A 19536-nucleotide genomic window follows, 5' to 3' on the forward strand; every position below is an offset into this window, starting at 1 on the left:
AACAGCTTGACTTGACCTGAGCTGAAATTAAATTTTCATATTTTTTTTTTTTTTTTTATTAAAGCTGTTATGAGACAGGATGCACAGTATGTCCAATTTGTAGTGACACAAATGCTCTTAGAAACCTCTCCTGACATCATCAGCTTCTTCTATTATGACATGTTTGCAATAGTTATACTGTACTTTGACCTAAATATGGCTAAACATGTGACCTCTGCCAGAGCTTCAGCATTCCATGGATTACTGTCTAACCTATATGTGGGATGGCACTCTAGTCACTGAAAACAATTTCTGTCCTTTAAATACAAACAGATCAATTCATTTATTGCACTTTCTGCAAAACTGTTTACTCTTAAAAATCTCTAATATTCATAATGAACCTTTTGTTGCTGATACAGCGCTGGCTTTTCTAAAGCACCAAACTGCCCCAGTTTTAAAATGGATGTCTTGTAGTCAGGTTCAGTAGTCCTGACCTCAGCTATCTATTTTTGATGACATTTTAATGGTTTATAGACTGAAGTTTACTGTGCATACAAAGGAAGTACAGTGTTAAAATTTAAAGCAGGGGTCAATCGAATCTCTCTCTCTGTGTTGACAGACTCATATGTGACTACCCAACATGCTTTGCCCCAGAATATCAGCCAGTTTGAGACACCAGCTCTTCCTCAGCCTGCCTTTGACCAGCAAGCTCTAACACAAGGTACAAACACACAGAGACACTTTCTATATCACTGACTTCACTCATGGAGGCTTGTTCATTCTGGATATTTGTTATTTCAAAATATTATGTCTGTAAAATATGGGAATATGCTACTGACTATGTGTTTTCTGTATAACAAAGAAGTAGAATGTCTGTGTAATCTATATCCTCTGTCATTGTGCAGAACATATATTTTCTTCCTATATGCAATGAGCTGGAGCAACTCATTTATACTTCCAGTAATTACTCTGCAGTGTTTTCTTCTGTAAGAGTTACTTGATTACACAGTGTGCAAATATTGGCCTCAAGCTACCACATAAGTAATGAAATCTCTGACTTTAGATTAGCTTTAAGAAGAAATCAATCAAACAAAAATACTAATTATAGAATAATGATGGAGTAAAAATAATTGCAGTTGCAGTTGCACTAAGAAGAAAGCAGTAGTTGGTTGTGTCAGATTTAGTACAAATCCTACCACAAACAGAACAGTTAATTGGTCATATTACAGCTACCATCTGAGAGTGTCTTGTATCTCTTTGTCTCCATTCTTCCCTCTCCACTTTGTAACTCCTAAGGCAGTGTAGTTCTCTCAGACATATGGCTGCTTCTTTACTCCCACAAGCTAACTCACCAAGTTCCCATCATGCCAACTGACTGCTGTTGCCAGTCTGGATTCAGTGTTGTCACAACAGAAGACTTTGGGCAGCTGCTGCAGGCAGCATAGCAAACTGACAGCAAACATCTGTCAGGCAGATCTACCTTTTCCATTCTCTCAGGAGGCTCTGTATCCATTTTATCATCATTTTAGGGGTGAGACCATATGGCCTTGGGTGTCATCAAATTTTAAAGGGTACAGACCTCATGTGTCTGGGAAAGAGGACTCTTTAGCATCTAATCATATTGTAACCCAGAAAGCATTAAAGCATTATTGTTTGGCTGTAGTCCTAAAGTTTATGACACCAATCCTCAGGGGCTTCTGAGGGAAACCCTGTGTTGTGTTGTTATTTGTAGCTCACAGTGTTTGCTCACAGAAGTCATCTCATTCATCTCAGGGTCTCATATGGGAAATTGCTACAGCTTCAAGTTCACAGGTGCACATGTTGTGCTTTGTTTGAGGTTCACATGCTGGCTCTGCAGCAAATTAAGTGGCTCCTGAACTGCCACAGACTGAATGAATACCGAGCACCCACACTGCCACACTGCACCCAACATTATAAATCTTAGAAGCTTTGGACTGTTTTCCTTTATGGATTATACAGTAGTTCCTTTAATTTTTTGGAATCCTCAGATCTGGGCATAATTTCAAAGCCTCTGAAATCATTGCTTTGAGTAGTTAAATACAAATTTGAAAAGTTCAATGATAGAGAAACAGCCTTTCAGTTACATTTATATGAAAACACAGAATTTCAAAAGATAGTTTTAGCATTCTCATTCCATAAATGAGCCTTTAGGTGAATAATGTTATTAATGCCCAGAGGGGAAACTCATTTGGTCGGCTATGCACAATAAAAAAATAACAAAAGATACAAGAGTCAGACAGTTCAGAGTAGACAACATAATGCAAGATACAAAACATAAGTGATGCACCAAAAAAGATGACCACTAAAAACTGGCAATAGATATGAAAAAACTTTTCTGGTTAACAAAGGCAAAAAGAATACATAGTTACAGATGTGGATGTTACATTAAAATATCATGGCTTTGCTTTCATTTGAGTGGGTATATTCCAGCATGGAAAAATCTGTGTGGGAGCTATAACCCTATACATCATTCAGCCACAACATTAAAATCAGTTGCCAGTTTTAATGTTGTGGCTGACTGGTGTGTATATAACACATGGTGCCCAAATCGCAAGGCTTCAAAAGTAATTGGACACTTGGCAACTGTGTGTTGTTTCAACAAAAGAGCTCCCATGTGGCTGAGAGTTAAGATGTGCCATTTAGACTGAGCAGAAGTTGTCTCTTGATATGAGAAGTAAAGAGGCGGCCATCCGAGTGAAGAAGATAATGAGGCTCAAAAAAAGCACTAATCTGGCTACAGTCTAAAAAAGCAGAAACACACAAGAAAATGAGAAAACAGCAAATGACCTTGTAGATTGAGGAGCACAAGTCTTGTGGATAAGTGGAAAATCATTTACATTGTGAAGACTAAATGACTGCACAGCCAGTCAAGAACGCTCTCCAGGATGTAGGCAGACCTGTTTCCTTGGCAACCATCAAGAGGAGACTTCATGACCATAACCCCAAAGGATTCACCACAAGAAAAGGAAACCCCTGGTAGAGTTCTGAAAAGTTTTATGAACTGAAGAAAAATCAACTTCAAAATGCTGGAAAGGAGAAAGTATGGAGAAAAAAAAGGAACAGCTCATAACCCAGAGTATACCGCTCATCTGTCAAACATGATAGTTTTGTTATGGTTTGGGTCTGTGTGGCTGACAATGGAACTAGCACACACAGTGGTGTTTACTGATGAGTTCACTGCTGATGGAAGCAACAGGGTGGATGCAGGGAGCATTCTGTGTGCTCAGATTCAGCCAAAGCAACCATAGAGCCTTTCACAGTGAAGAGGTAGAATATCCTCAACAGGCGAGTCAATCAACTGGTCTCAATCTCACTGAGCTGCATCCGCTTGCTGGAGACCAGAATAAAGACAAGCAAGAGCTGAAGATGGCTGCAGTGAAGGCCTGTGAGAGCATCACCAGGGAAGATACAAAACCTCTGCTGATGTCTTTGGGTTAAAGACTTTGTTTGACTTAATGTGTAATTGTCCAACTACTTCTAAACCTCTAAACTTTGGACATTATGTTAGAAGAGCTACTGTAATTTCCCCACAGTTCTTTCTGTACTGATGTATACCTACAGACATTCAACACACTTTTTAGAGATTAAACACCAAACGAGATGAACTTCAAACTGAAGTATGGTCTGATCTCTCCCTCTGGTTATTTCCTCCCAAACAGTCTCTAATAAATTAATGAATCATGAATGCATGCTGTTACAATACACAACAAGCAGACAACTGTTTCTTTTTATTAACTTGAGAAGGAACAGATGGAACAAATATCCAGATACTCTCCCCAATAACTTGCAACTGTTAAATGTAGCACCTGCATCAGCTCTCTAATGATCATACCATCAGCAAATGATGCATTAATACATTACTTTGTGTGTATATAGGGAGTCGCACTGAGGCAGCAGCCAGCTGCTCTCCTATCACTGCATTTCTCTCTGTCCATTTATTAATGGAATATGGTATTATATTCACATTAAATTCACACTTTGGTGCTTTCACAGACTTGTACACTGATTTCGCAATAACAGATGCAAGACTATCCCAGTCCTGGTCAGGAATTAGTGTCAGCAGTCAACAGTTTCAATGAATGATTGTTCTCAAAGTTCAGTAATTGAAAATCAACAAAACTCACCCTCCCTGCTGGCAAGCCAAGTGTCTGCCTGTTATTTTGCTGTATTGTGCTGAAGCTGAATAAACGCATAAATGGTTTCATAGCTTCCAATTATTGTATTTGCTGAGAGAAAGATTTGTGCAGAGTTGCACATCTACTTTAATAATAATAATAATAATCTGCTACTTTAAGTTCACCTTTGGCCAGCATCAGCATTTTTATTTGAAGTTTTTTCCTTTGTTTCCAAAACTGCATTATCTGACTGAGCATTCATGTGTAATTATCAATGTCATAACCTGGGTATGTTTTGTTTTTTTTAAATTCTGCATTGACCCACTATTGCCATCTGCTAATTCTCATAAATCTGGTCAGTAACTCAAGAGACTGAGTATTCTCTGCTGGTTCCCTCCAGGCTTCACCATCGCTGAAACGAGCTACAGTCAGTCCCAGTTCTCCACCGTCCAGCAGCTGCAGGATTCCAGCACCCTGGAGTCTCAGGCACTGTCCTCCAGCTATCATCCCCCGAATCTGCTCCATGTCCCCAGTGCTGAAGTGGTGAGTCCTGGACCGCTTAGCCCTTACATCCATTCACCGGGCCTTTCACTACTCAGATCTTAATTTTCTTTTCAGCATATTTACAGAGTAATTTTTAGTAAAGATATTTAAGACTGATTTGAGTCCAGTGGATTCATCATTTTGTCTAGAACTTGTAACACAGGCTCCCTCTTAGAGAGAAGATAATTGGATTAAATTTTGGAGCAAGTAGCTGCATAGATTTGCATATTGAGGGAACAAGAATTGATCCTCTTGGAATTATAATGAAAGTACAATGCAGTGGAATATACTGTATCAATATTATGTAGGACACTGGGTAGCCTCTTGTTTTTTTTTTTGGAGGTTGATAGATAAACTATGGAGCTGAGGCAGGAGGTGGTTAGCTTAGCACAAATGCTTGAAGCTTGCTTGAAATGTTTAAACATACCCTTTCTAGCACCTCTTAAAAATGAAAGGTCCTGTAAAATGGTATTACTACTTTCAGTACTATATATGGACAGAAACATAGTTTAATTTGATGAGACTGGAAGAAGGTGGGCAAACTGCTGTTCATCAAGAGGTGGTTATGGCATGTAACTTTGCATAATTCCACAAAGTGTCGACTTTTTTTGACATTTCTGTCTTGAGTATGGATTAAACAAATTGGATATACGTTGTTAATAAGTGAGGTCTAGAAGTGTCTGAACATCTTGAGAGCCAGGCCAGATGTTTCCCCTTGTTCCACTTGTCCCCAGGAGTTTTTATGCTAAGCTCCTGGCTCTAGCTTCAAACATATTGTACACATAAAAGTTGAATTGATCTTCTCATAACAAAGTGTCAATCTATTCCTTCAAAGAGATATCTGGCTCAAACTTGTAAGAATAATAATTTCCATGTAAATGTGTTTCTGTCTGTATTAAATAATATAAATATAAAGTGACGTTAATTTGTCCTTGTTTATACAGACAAACGGCCTTCTCCAGCAGAGCAGTCAGAGTGAGCTTCAGCTGACTGAGACACAGGACTATCAGGACAGCAGTGAGGACAACACCAAGAGAGCCTACAGGTTTGTGTCTATCTGTCTGTACACACGTGTTAGTCCGTGCTTGTATGAGTGGCTTCAGAAAGTGCTCACATCTCTTCACCTTTGTAAAAACCTTTTGTAAAAGCACTAGTAGTGGTAATTGCAGCTTCAAGTCTACCATCTATACTCACCTACACTTCTCAAAGCAAATTTATGATTTCTCCTGTACAGTTCCTCTCAAAACTGTCAGAATACATGGAGGATATTAGTTAACTGTGATCCTTAAACCTCTTTGCCAATTTTCATTCAGTATCCAGTCCAGCATTTGGCTGGGGCGTTCAAGGACATCCAGTGACTTTCCCAAAACTGCCCCTGTTGTCTTGGCTGAGTGATTCAAGTTGTACTGAAAAGTGAATCTTCACCCAATTTGATGTTGTTTACACTCAGCTCACTGCCCCTTCAATTCTCACCAATCATCAAGCCTCTACCCGTCTGCATGCTGCCACAACCGCCCTCAGCTATAGATGTGGTATTTACCACGCGATTCTACCAAAGCACTTGGCATTCAGGCCAAAGAGTTCAATTTTGGCCTCATCAAACCAGAAAATCTCCTCTCAAAGTACTTTTAGAGCAGTTTGGCAAACTCTGTTCAGCTAACTCAGGAGTGGCCTCTGTCTATTCATTTTACCATTCAGGTTTGATTGCACTGCAGCACTCAGACCTGATGAGCCATGGTGCTGCAGGGATGGTTGTGTGCCTGACATGTTCACTCATCTCAGGACGGGAACTTCTGTTAGGTTGTGTGTCCGTGTAGCATTTTCCTCCAGGCGGCTGCACACACTCTCTCCTCATTGAGAACAATTGCTATATCGACACAAGCCCTTAGTCTCCTCTTTGTCTTTTCTCATGTTCACCCTCTTGACTAAAGCCCCTCTTTTCTATATTATTGGCACTGGTTTGTCATAGTATGTCTCAAAGGGCTAATGAGAGCTCTGTGGTTTCAGTTGGCCAAGTTAGGCCAAATTAGAGACTTTCACTGGCATTGACAGAGGTTTTGTACTGACATTTTCATAGTATTTTGATAATCTCTCTCTGACTACTACTCTTTGGGACTGAGTAATTTTGTTCTTTGTCAGTTGGCCGACTTATAGTTTTCCCACAGTGCACTGTTTGCATTGCACGTTTGTGATCTATAATATCCAAACAAATCTTTTTTCAGGGTTTAAATGATACACACCATCATAAAGACTGAGCCTGGGGAAATAGAAGGCATTGTTTACAGCATTCACAGTGACTGCCTTTTATTACTTTACCTATCTTTGTTATCAGTATCTTTCATTTCAAATTTTCCCCCAGATAATGCGAACCATTTAGAGACGGGCCTCAGAGATACATTCATGTTTACTCACTTATTTCAGGCATCTCCTCAATGTGTTGTAATCACCTCCCCATCTATACATCAGACTGAGCAAAAGCTTTTCAGTATGTCGCTACCTTGGAGACAGGATGTGCAAAGCAGAAGTAAGCCACGTGCATCTTTTTAATGAACTTATTTAAATTCTCTTAGGGGGATTGATCTGATCAAACAAGAAAAAAAAAACCCTATACCTGCATCAGCTATAGTTGGATATTTCCATGCTAGTCAGGATTTACCGCTCAAGATGGAAGCTTTGAGAAGAGCAGAGAATACTTTGTTTAACGTCTTTTCACCTTATGTCTCCATCCCTGACGTCATTTTAATATTAATGCACATGTTGTGACGATGGACAGTAGTCATGGAGGCACTTGTGCCTCACAGAAACTTTTTCAAAAAAACTTTAGTGTAGACAGAAAAGAAACACATATACCAACACTGACAAATACAGAATAGAGTGTGTTTCTTTGATCTGACTCAGGCTGTGAGATACATGATGACGGTTTCACGGCAGCAGCTTCATCACTCAGATAGAAGCAGCTCACAGCCTGTCAATCTCTGTTAAAATACTGTGAGCTGCCATCACTGAGAAAAATACCAAATAACTTGCTCTGATATTATTATTTTATGAGCTAGTTGCTCAGTGTTTGCTAACGTATTCAGTCCTGATTTACAGGCTCTCAAGTCTTTGACCTCATGAGGAGAGAAAGCAGATTTACAGAACTGAAAAAGTTTTAGGCACTTGGAGAAAAGTACTGTAAAAGGAGTATTTTTTCAGATATCAATAATGCCATGAATTTTTTTTTGTTAAGCAGTTAACATCATAGCAGGTGCAGTAAACAGAGAGAATCTAAGTATCTGGTTTGATCACCTTTTGCCTTCAGAATAGCACCAGGAGGAATGATGTGACATTTTGGGAGATGTGCTTATTTGGCTAGTCGCCAATGATTTAAATAAGAAGATTAATACCAGTCCCATGTCTGTGTGCTAAATATGAGCATAATGCCAGCAGCTGGTTAGCTTAGAGCAAAGCGTGGGAACAGGAGAAAATGATTAGCCCGGTATTGTCCAAAAATAAATCATTCTGTACACCAGCATCTCTGCAGATCAATAATATAAAGGTATAGTTTATTTAAAAAAAAATAATAATAAATTAAACATCAAAAAATCAAACATCATTAACATCAAAGTGACATGTTTGTGGTTTTAAAAGTTGTTATTTTGCCTGGCAACCTAAAGATAACTCCAGGAAGTTGCTGTGTCCAACCACGAAACAATGCAGTGAATAGCACCCTGTGAAGCCAAAATGTTTTGTTTTTAAGTTGTAATGTTATCTCCATGTTTTACTTTATATTTATGTTATGTTTATATTTTTATCAGTACAAAAGTTGCAACTATCCTCACCAACTTGCCATGATATGAGTGTACATTCAAAATGTTTCTGAATATCACACAGTATAATTAACAGTTGCCCATACAGTACCTGTTCATGCAGCAAATGAACAAACAAAACCTTTATTTCACCTGCCAGCTGCTCTGGGAACAGTAGACACTTGGCTGTCAGTAAACAGTGTATCATTTCTGCTGAATGGTATTAGGGAAGTGGCATTAAGTTACTTCACTTGGTTTTTGACGGTGCTCATGATGAGGTCTGTTTGCTATGCACATTTTCAAATTTATTTAGCATTCTCTTAAGGGTTTTAGTTCAGCACCTTTTTATCCAGAAGCTTCTACATAATCTGCAGAGAATGCAGTTTTGTTTGAATAAGCCATCCACCATCAGCCCAGTTTGCTGCAGCATGTTACAGTTCAGCATCAAATAATTTTTTTGGCATTTCAGAGTAGTAAACATCAGCCACTGGTTTGCTTTTTCCCTCTTCAGGTGCTCATGGTGTAACAAAGGCTTCAAAAAGTCGAGCCATCTGAAGCAGCATGTGCGCTCCCACACTGGGGAGAAACCATTCAGGTGTCAACTCTGTGGACGCTCCTTTGTGTCAGCCGGAGTGCTGAAGTCCCACCTCAACACACATACAGGTGAGCTCACTCTAGGCTAGTGTCTACAGGTGCTGTAGACACTAGCCTAGTGTCTTACTAAATTGATTAGATTGTCCACACTGAAAGCCTTTAAAGGTCATGAGCACGATTAAATATATCATATTTCTTTGTGTTTAAATTGGAATAAGTAAAAAATAAATTAAATTCCTCTCTGATTAAAAAAATGGATTACCTTATCTTCCAAAGCCTGGTCCTGCATTTCATTCACATCACAATCACAAATTAAAAAGTTTTCATTGAAACGTGATGAAATTCATAATCATCCATTCCTGTGAGCTGTGAGACAGTGGAAAAAAAGAGAATATCCCTATATAGGAAAAAAATTAATCATGAGCAAAATTAAGTTTTTACAAAATGTTTAAATGTCTTAAACACAGTTGTCAGTCTTGATATTGTAGGCTTTGTCATTTTTATAAGTGTTTAAAAAACTAAAAAAAGTAGATGCAGACAATGCTACATTAATATTTAAGTTTGTTTTTTAGGTACTCTTTAGGGAAATTAGCTATAAAAGCTATATATTATATATATAGCTATATATACAACTTCCTGAGACCTGCCTCTCTCCTCTCTCACTAACAGGAGTGAAGCCCTTTAAGTGTAATGTTTGCGACGCCTCATTCACCACCAATGGAAGCCTGAACCGCCACATGATCATCCACATCAAATCTTTCAAATGCTCTATGTGTGATGAGAGCTTCAGGACCAGCCTGCTGTGTAAAAAGCATATGAAGAAGGAGCATGCTGTGGAGGATCAAAGTAAGGACGCTTAGAAATCATTTGAATGTATGATTACATGACAGTTAGACATTGCGTTATTACAATTTAGTTTTATATAAACAAGATTATTAGGAATAGGAATTATTAATAGAAATAATTAGGAATATGAGAAGGACAGCAAACAGGGCAACCTGCATGTAGCTGATCGACATGGAACAGATTGATTTTTGTCTGCTTTGAATTAAGGTTTCAAGTAATGCTGTGTGTGTGGAAGTGACTCCCTGCTGTTCTGACAAGTGCATATTTTTCCTCAAGTTAAAAAAGTAAAAAAAGTTTGGGTGCATCTTTGCCTCAGTTTGAGATTCCTACCATGAAATATAAGCCAAACACTGGCAGTACACCTCTGTTTTCCCAGTTATAGGTCTGGATAGTCAAGATGTTGAGGAAGAGGATGAAGAAGAGGAAGGCGAGCAGAAGTTATCCAAGAGGAGGGGTTTGGAAATCATCACTTTCACAGAGGAGCAGGCAGCTGAGCTGGCGAAAGATCCCGGCGAGGAGGCTTCCGTGTCGGAGCGGATCCTCGCCCAGTCAGCAGCTGAGAGGGATCGGATCAGCGAGATCAAAGACAAGGCCGTGGAGCTCGAGACAGAACCCAAGTTTGCAAACTGTTGCAATTACTGCCCCAAGAGCTTCAAAAAGCCCAGTGACCTTGTCAGGTAACAAGATCAATGTGATGTATAGCAGTGCCAGAGTTCAATTGAACACAGTTAAAATGTCACTAAAAGCAGGAATTGTCAGCAGTCACCCCCTCTGACAGATGAAGGTACTAGCTTATGATTATAAATGTAAAAAAACTTCTCACAGAAAAAAGAGACTTTTAATCAAGATAAAACTTTGATTAAATTGTGAACATGATGAGTGGAATGTCAGCCAGGAAACCTAAGATAATATCAAATTAGCAAGGGATCTGTTGGGTAGTGGCTCACTGTCGACCCAGTGTTGGTCTCTGGTCTGTCAGCATGCCTCTTAGAATGTGATCAGCACATGAGGATTTAATAGAGATTAATAAAAATTAAAATGATAAATTGAGGAGAAGCCTGTGGCCTTTACTCTCTTTTTTTTAGTCTCAGAAAAGATGTCAAGCATTGCTTTAAAGAGGGGTGCACTTGTGGGGGGAATGTTGTTTCATGTAATCGGGAGACAGTGAGATGTTATATGGAAAGTCCAGTTGGAGGAATGAACTTATGTGTTATGTGCACACTATTTTTTATTTTGTCTAGAGAACAGTAAAAATACAGCAGTTGCATTACAAAGTAATCCACCAGGAATGCTCAGTTGCATATATGTGATTGGCCAGTGCATCGCTTTGCCAGAGGTCAGTTTTCTACAGAGGTTGGAGTAGAAATGTAGCCACTTTTTAAATTAAGCTTTTTTCCCCCCACACCAGTGTGGCTAGACTAGCAGTACTGTACTCATTTTAATGAAACACATTTACTGAAAACAAATTTCAGGTTAGTGGGTCGTCCAATTTCCCCACGCACTTAACAGAGACAATTATGTGTCAGCCATCGTAATTAAAAATGGAAACTGCGAAAATGACAGAAGTTAGTAAATAATGCACAAGGTCACATTTTCTGATTATCTCTTTTAAACATTCAGAGAGTGGCTTTGAAAGGGTGTGAGAACATTGTAATTTGCGGTAGAAATAAATATAAAACTCTCAGACCCAGATCCATATTGCTGGACCAGTAATGTTCCAACTGCTCCCTTTTTTAACTTGGCTTTGACTTTGCTTCCCCTAAACAACACAGATACGGACCAGTGAACCGCATTTATTATTTAAGTTTTAATATTTGCAGTCAGAGTGCATTTCCAGTTTTTTGGAAGCTCATATAACAACAGCATCGGGAAGTAAAGGCATGCAGTGGAAGAGTGCTCTTGGGTGATAACCAGTTAACACAGGCGAGGCTGTATCTAGTGCCATCTGTTTCCATAATTCAATTCATCTCAAATTTTTTTCCTGCAAAAAAAATTAAGTTGCATTCATCTGCTGGTATTTTTTTCCCCATCTTAAATCTGTCTTTGTGCTCTTTCAAATTTGCCTGTGTGTCGATCTACTTCATTGTCTAGGCATATCAGGATCCATACAGGAGAAAGACCTTACAAGTGTGATGAATGTGGGAAGAGTTTTACAGTGAAATCTACCCTGGACTGCCATGTGAAGACACATACAGGTCAGTTTTTTTATCATTAGAATCCATTGCTCATTTAAATCCTGTCTGTAGAAAAAAGACAAGAGATACATCAAAACCAGACACTGTGAAATCTTTATTTTATATTGCGTAAACAAAATAGTTTGACATTTTGGGAAGTCTGATACCACACTCATGTCTGTTGAGTAAATGTCAAGCTACTTCCAGTGGCCGGTTAGTTTAGTCCATACAGAAAACAGACGTTGGGATTTCGTGTCAAACTGCAGGAAGTTACAAAGCCTGGCACAAATCACATTGTGTTGTTTTTATACTTTGTTTTATGTTCAGATTAAACAAATGAGATATAAAATATTAATTAACAGAGTCAGGCTTGTTTCCAGTGTTTCTGCTAAGCAAAGCCAACTGGCTCCAGCCCAATCAATGACCTCATCTAACTCTCAACAAGAAAGCAAGTAATAGTATTTCCCAAAATGTTGAAACATCCCTTAAACAGGACTTAATCAGACTGTGTTTTGCTTCTGTGTAACATGTATATGACATTATATAACAGTTTCCAGCCCAACCGCAATAAAGCTATGTTAACTACTATAGAGATAAAAGTGTTAAATAAATACTTAAAGCTTCTTGACCTGATTGCAGACTCCTTTGGGCTGTCCTTGTCATTTCAAAGCTGTTTTTATATTTGCAACAATCAGGACAGTTACATCACTGCTTACATAACCCATGAAACACAAAGAGAGGAGAGAACACGTTGAATGTTGACCACAGAGACAGGTGTAGTAGTAGGTGGTAGTCTGGAGTAGAGATAGAGCTATAAGTCATATTCGGTTGACTGCACCTGACACTCTGCTTATCTGCAGGTCAGAAACTGTTCAGCTGCCACATGTGCAACACCTCCTTCTCTACAAAGGGCAGCTTAAAGGTGCATATGCGTCTTCATACCGGCTCCAAGCCCTTCAAGTGCCCTTTCTGTGAACTCCGCTTCAGAACGTCAGGTCATCGCAAAACCCACATCCAGTGCCACTTCCGGGCAAACAGCGACAGCCGCAAGTCCAAACGCTCTGCCTCGTCTGCTGGTCAAACCAGCCAGGGTCAAGACCCAGGGACAGGGCAGGCTGTTGCCGTGGGCCAGGGGCAGCAGCCGGCCGCTTCAGAGGCTCTTCAACCTGTGGGTCTGCTGCAAACGCCCAACTCCGACCCCAACATATACCTCCCTGCCAACCAAGTCCTGACAGGGCAGTTTGACCAGAATCTGCTGCAGCCAGGTTTGGTGGGACAGGCCATCCTGCCAGCCTCCATGTCAGGTAGGATTTACGGATGGGTCCACACACACTCAAAGAAACACACAGAGGAAAAAAACTGTAAATCTGAGGCACAAAATTTTTATTATCCCAAAGAGTCACTGTGGGACGCTACAGATGACCCACCAACAACACATTTTATTGACATTTGGTGCTTACTCTAGGTGTAGTGTCAGGCCGATGATTAATGGGTTGTGGGTGTAGCTGAAACGCAGCAGGGACCATCATTTCTAGCGTCAGTCAGTCACTTGGTATTCAATTGGCAACATCCACGCTGTTACTCGGGACAAGATGAATTACATCACAATCCCTGATAAGGCCCGTGCCGGGAGGAGGAAGGTGCTTTGTCACCGCAAGCTGCCTTCTGCTTGCTGTCACAAAATACCATTTGACCATTTTCAGGACAAATCCCTCTTTATGTGGTCGCCAAGAATCCTCCTAAGAGCTGCCAAACATTCACGTATGATGTCTGTACGCCGCTTAGCTGCATTTTTGAGGCAGATAAATCATCCAAGCATCAAAGAAGAAGTATCTCTTTTAGGCCTCTGTAACAGGGTTTCATGCTTCAACAGCCAAGCATTGAACATTTCTCTGTGTGTGCTGATAAAATGGTTTGCTAATTGAATGTTATAAAAAAAATTATGATACTGAGCCTTTTCATAGAAAGAGGATTTTCAGAAATCTATATTATGGTTCTTTTTTTATATAAAACATTTATGTAGAATGAGGTGAAAAAGATGTTTTATGTTCAGATGGGCTCACTCTTCTTCGAATTTGGGCTGCTGAGCTGCGCTTTCTCTGTCACAAAATTTGGTGGATGTTGATAAGTAAAATGCTTAATAAGAGTCTAACGGAGCAGCACTGCTTTCTCTAAAACACTCCCAATTCATACATGGTAAATATGTTGACTGAAGTTGCGCTATCCTATGCAGCCATGAAATGACTTTCTCCACACGACTGCTGGAGCATGACAGTTGAAGACATGGCCAAAAATGTTTTCCAGTCATTGTTCTCTTCTTCAAGCTCACCACTCCACCACACAATGTTGTTTTGTTTTTTACACCTCGCTTACTTTCTCTCTTTGTGTATTTTTGAGTGAAGTGCTCAGGTCACAGTGAGGAGTAAAAACTCCTCTCCTTTCATCATCCAGGGAAAAATGGAATACATTGCCAGATTCCCTTTGTTGTTTCTTTGTCTTTTGGTGATGCTTATTCATGAGATGGTCAGCACCCTTACTTAAGGGATATTGCTTCAGCAGAAACCATCGGGGTGTTTCGATAGCTCGGAATTCTAGCCAGTGCTGTATGTCTTCCCTTCACATCTGGCCTTTGGCTTGAGATATAAAATTATGTATCTCATGCACTCATGTGATTTCCCTTTTTCTTTTTTTTAATCAACAGTTTCAGGCAAAGCCCTTTGTTAATAAAAGTCTTTACTTTTTACCTGCTGTAACCTGGTTATCATTTGCAGTATCAGTGTCTGATGTTTAAAGGTATGGGGGATGACGAGCTGCTTGATCTGAACAGGAGGTTATTTATAAAATGTAAACACACGTTGACACAGGAGAAACAGTACCTTCTGTCTCCTCTGCTGCCTGGAAGGTTTATTAGTCTAACATTAGCACAAACTATGAAATATTTAAATGTGTGTGTGTCTTTTGCAGCTGCAGGAGATCTGACTGTGTCTCTCCCAGATGGCCTGACCACACTGGATGGCATCCACCTGCAGTTGACACCTGCCAACCTGGTGTGCCCCAACGTCCAGATCTCTGGCATCGATACCAGCAACATCAACAACATCACACTACAGGTTACACACACCGCCTATTGAGCTTTGTGTTATTATCCATGTGTGTCATCACCTTGATCTTACATTGCTGAAAAAGTAAGGTTAATTAATTTGGGCTTTTTCCTGTCGGTCATGACTCCCATTGGTTCTTAGTTTCTTGAATATTAGAGAATGAATCTCAAACAACAAACCAACCTAAAATTAGCATGAATATTTAAAAAAAAAATCAGCACCACTTTAGTTTGGAGCAGTGTTGTAATACTGTACAAGCTCATGAGCCATGGGTAGAGACCCATACTATATAGCATAATGTTTTAATGCCTAATATTACTCATATATTAGTATTATGTATAGCATACAGCATAATTCATTTCAATCATCATTTCTGTTTATGCTGGATAAAACATTTTTAGCCCGGCCCACTTCTTTTCTCTAGGTTAAATGCTTATATATTTATATATGATATTTGTAAACAATATAAAAGACCACTGTAACTTATTAATCAAATGTAATTGCTTAATTTTAAGTGCTATTTGCAGGCTTTCTAAGTCAATACATTATTAAAAGGTTTTAATAATGTAAAGACTGTAGCCTATTTCCCTAATAATATCACTTAGCCTTACCTCCTGTCATTTCTTCCTTTTTATCATTTAATTGAGCAGAGGATAGCTGAAGCAGCAGACTTTATAATTATTCCATGGGTGTGTATCATTTCATCCACACCATTTCACTCAATTACTTAAACAGATTAGTTAGTGCAAAATGGCTTTTGGATGTGGTGATGCATGATTAGCGTTATTTTTGGTAAAGTAGTTTTTTAAAAGAGCATTTCACTTCCATGTTTTATTTAGACAACTATAAATACATAACAGCCCTCTCAGCCTCGATTTGTAATTTATTACTAAGAAATAATAACGTTTGTTCTAATGCATTCAATAATGCACAGGAATTATGTGGTTAGGTGGATTTCTGTAGCTATAAGTGAGTCATGGTTCATCCAGGCATTTTGTTGCCTTAGATCTGCCTTGGTACATTGGGTGTTTCTTTTTTTTTTTCCTTTTGCCATAATGTGACATGTAAATGTATACGCACTTAACCACAGGTTTTAGAACTGTGAGACATGCCTGCCCAGGGGAATGTGGGAGACATGAAGGGAAGGGAGGTGCATAGGGAGAGACAAGTGAAAGGGACAGGTGCATGCTGGCACTCCAAAAACAATGGAATTAGTCACTGTAGATTCACCCACACTCCTTGTTGTCTGAGTCATAACTCAGTCTAATCTGAACACAGAGATGTGATGCACATACTTTTAGGTTCAGTGTATCTTCACTTTTAGGATATTATTATCTCCAGTCAGAATAAAAGTCCATAAATCTGCTTAGAAAAAAGAAAAGTTGAACATCCCATCTGTATATCTATGGGTACATGGCAAACAGGAACTGCTAATTTGACATACTTTTGCCAGTTTGCCAAAATCTTAACAAATATTAGCTAAAATAAACTGAGCCCTAGTTGTAGTCCACAGCACTACTCACTGAATCAATGGTAACATCATACTTCCTGTGTACATTCCCAGTGATTGGAAGTGTTCTTCCTAAAATTCCAATATTGAATAACACAAAGAATGATAATAGGTTTGATACAATCCATTAATATTGCACATTGCACTCTGAACATTTCTTTGATATTATTAAGGCTCAGGATGTCATGTTATTATATTCCTGGAGTGTTGACACTCTTCTCTATCTAATTGATTGGGGTGTTGTGGGTGAGCAGTAGTCAGGATTTCGTCCCGGGGGGGGGGGGCTTTGAAAACCTCAACACTGAACCAAATGAGCAGCCTACTTTCCCACAAGAGCACCAGAACAAGATTCAGCAGAGCTGGAGGATGGAGAGCCCATGATGAGATTTGTTCAGTCAGCTATAAAAGCAATTAATAAAAAATTTGTTTTTGATATATCTGATCTGCACTTTGGGGTTCAGATCCATTCAGTTTTTTATGATTAACTGAAATTTGAATATTAGGATTTATCCTCCATCAAGGGGTAGGAATGGGCCAGTCTCATGGTTAGCCTGTATGATTTTTATTAATTTATTTTATTAGTTACGGTACAACTCTTTAGTACTGTAAATTACAGGTTTGTATAGAGTTCATATGTGCAAGATAAATGTGATTTGTTGTTTATTTCATCTAAATTCCTGAAATATACCTAACTTCACGGATTTAACTTGTCAAAAAGTTTCAGTGGATGAATTTTTCCTGAATGATTCAGAATTTCCCCCCATTTTTTTAATCTAACCTCAGGCCTTTGCTTTTATCACTCTCATCTTTCCTTTTCAACATCAGCCTTCCTCTTTCATCTGAAGTACTACTTTCTGTTCCAGATTGACCATGCCCTCCTCCAGCAGACCTTACAGCAGGGCGGTCTCCTCTCTCATCCCCTGAGCGTTGACACTGGCCTCGTCTCCCACTCCAGCAGCCAGCTCATGTCCACCACCGACCCCTCAGTGTCCGCCAATGTCGTCATCCACCCACTGACCAGCCTGGCCCTGCAGCCCTCCACCATCACACCTGCACAGGTCACAATGGCCGGCCTCTCCGAGCAAGATGCTGCAGGTATGTTTGCTGGAGAAAGATTTAACTAGACACCCTCTGTTATGGGCTGAATAACTGATGTATACTTTCTCATGGATCCTGCAGGTTCTCAGGACCTAAGCCACGTCATGAGCAGCTCTGGGCTGGTAGCTGGAGGCAGCAGCGGTCAGGAGATCACATTGACCATCAACAACTCCAGCCTGACGCAAGCCCTGGCCCAGGTACAGGCCCAGGCCTCAGCTGCTGGTTCTAGCACTGCAGCAGGAAACCCTCAAGAGATCACCCTGACCATATCAGGTATGGACCACTGTATATGCCTCAAAATAAGATGCAATTACATGACTACATACGGTATACACTGACCTTGTCTTTTCACAAATGCAGAAACAGAAAATCACAAACAAACAAACAGATGAAATAAAAATTCCCTCAAGGTTCAGTAACACATTTATTGATTTCCTCACTCAGGCGAACACACTTGTAGGCAGAAAAAGAAACAAACCCAAGCTGCTTCACAAATCAAGATTAAAAGCCTTAGTATCAGGGGTTATGAGTGATACACCTTCCTCACAATCCATTTTTATGCACATCATCGTATATCAGCTGGGGATATGGGCTGTATCCACCATGTAGAGGAAAGTTCTGGCTGTGTCCCTTTTTCTGAGCCTTGAGTCGCATAGATTATTCCTGTCTGCATGACTGGAGCAGTCAGAGTATTTCCTCTGGGAGTTACTTAGCCTCAGTCTTTCACTCAGCATACTGATGCATTTATTGTATTGTAATTCAGATCCTTTAGACTAAGGCAATAGCGAACTATTTTTGTTTATAGCCTTATTTTTGTTTTGCTTTCTCTTGAAACTGCACCAAGACATTCTGTTAAGTGCTATTTTTCTGCAATTAAGTGATTTTAGAGGAAGTGGAAAAGAAGTGAAGATAGCTCACAGTGCATGGATTCCAAGCAAAATGTCTGAAGTCATTTTCATTCTCTCCTTTCATCCAAGTCTTTTAGCATCCCTGGGAGATATACAGAACAACACTTTTATTCTTCAAATGGACCAAAATATTCTACATCCTATCCTACCCTAATGGCAGAAAAAAACAAAAAGACCTTGAATTTTGAATCAGTATGAAAACCATAATTCATTTTCTTGAATTCTGGACTAAAAATGTCTCTTGATTATGCTGTTGCAGGTCAGGATCTGCTCCCACAGCATAGCAACCCTAATGGTGCCGAGATGAACGGCAGCATCAGGCTGGCGTCACCACTTAATAGCCAGCCCACCAGTGCAACCTTGACCATCACCAATGACCACCTCCTACCTCAGAGCCCCGCCAACACTGGAATGGCAGGTGAGGACTGGTATAAAAATGTGTGTTTGTATCTGAGGGCTCAGAGGAAAAGTTTACACAGTATATTTGAATGATCTTGCAGAGCTGATTTTGAATTAGACAGTGAGCTGCCTGTTTTAACCTTGGTTTCTAAAGAAAGCTGAATCAAACACTGCTCACTCCGTGCAGATCTCATCTTTAACACGGTTACCTTGAAATCATTATGGCACAGCAAGATCTGAACTGGTGGGACAAATTAACTGACACAGTGTTGCAGAAAGCAGGTTTCAGGAGTTAGATGAAGTAATGGAGTTATGGCAAGCACACTACCAATAGTACTTCACCAGATGAAACTTATACACTTTTTAATCAGATCTTTGATAAAAACTAATATGCATTTTATTGTTCTATTTTTTTTTTTCACTGCCAGTCATGCAGCATCCCTCCTGTTCTTTTAGTATG

General features: G+C 39.6%; 1 protein-coding gene across 1 annotated transcript in view; it reads left to right on the top strand.

The window, feature by feature from the left end:
• Nucleotides 1–19536, top strand: part of LOC108887861 (zinc finger protein 236) — a 56881-nt gene that overhangs the window by 23252 nt on the left and 14093 nt on the right. The window contains exons 15-26 of the mRNA XM_018683507.2: nt 599–700; nt 4516–4658; nt 5603–5703; nt 8958–9109; nt 9710–9886; nt 10263–10563; nt 11978–12081; nt 12921–13364; nt 15025–15170; nt 17535–17766; nt 17851–18042; nt 18937–19095. Of these exons, the coding sequence (XP_018539023.1) occupies nt 599–700; nt 4516–4658; nt 5603–5703; nt 8958–9109; nt 9710–9886; nt 10263–10563; nt 11978–12081; nt 12921–13364; nt 15025–15170; nt 17535–17766; nt 17851–18042; nt 18937–19095 (2253 nt within the window). The remainder of the gene's footprint in view (nt 1–598; nt 701–4515; nt 4659–5602; nt 5704–8957; nt 9110–9709; nt 9887–10262; nt 10564–11977; nt 12082–12920; nt 13365–15024; nt 15171–17534; nt 17767–17850; nt 18043–18936; nt 19096–19536) is intronic.

The sequence above is a fragment of the Lates calcarifer genome, linkage group LG15 (genome assembly GCF_001640805.2).
Source record: "Lates calcarifer isolate ASB-BC8 linkage group LG15, TLL_Latcal_v3, whole genome shotgun sequence".
Taxonomy (NCBI): Eukaryota; Metazoa; Chordata; class Actinopteri; family Centropomidae; genus Lates; species Lates calcarifer.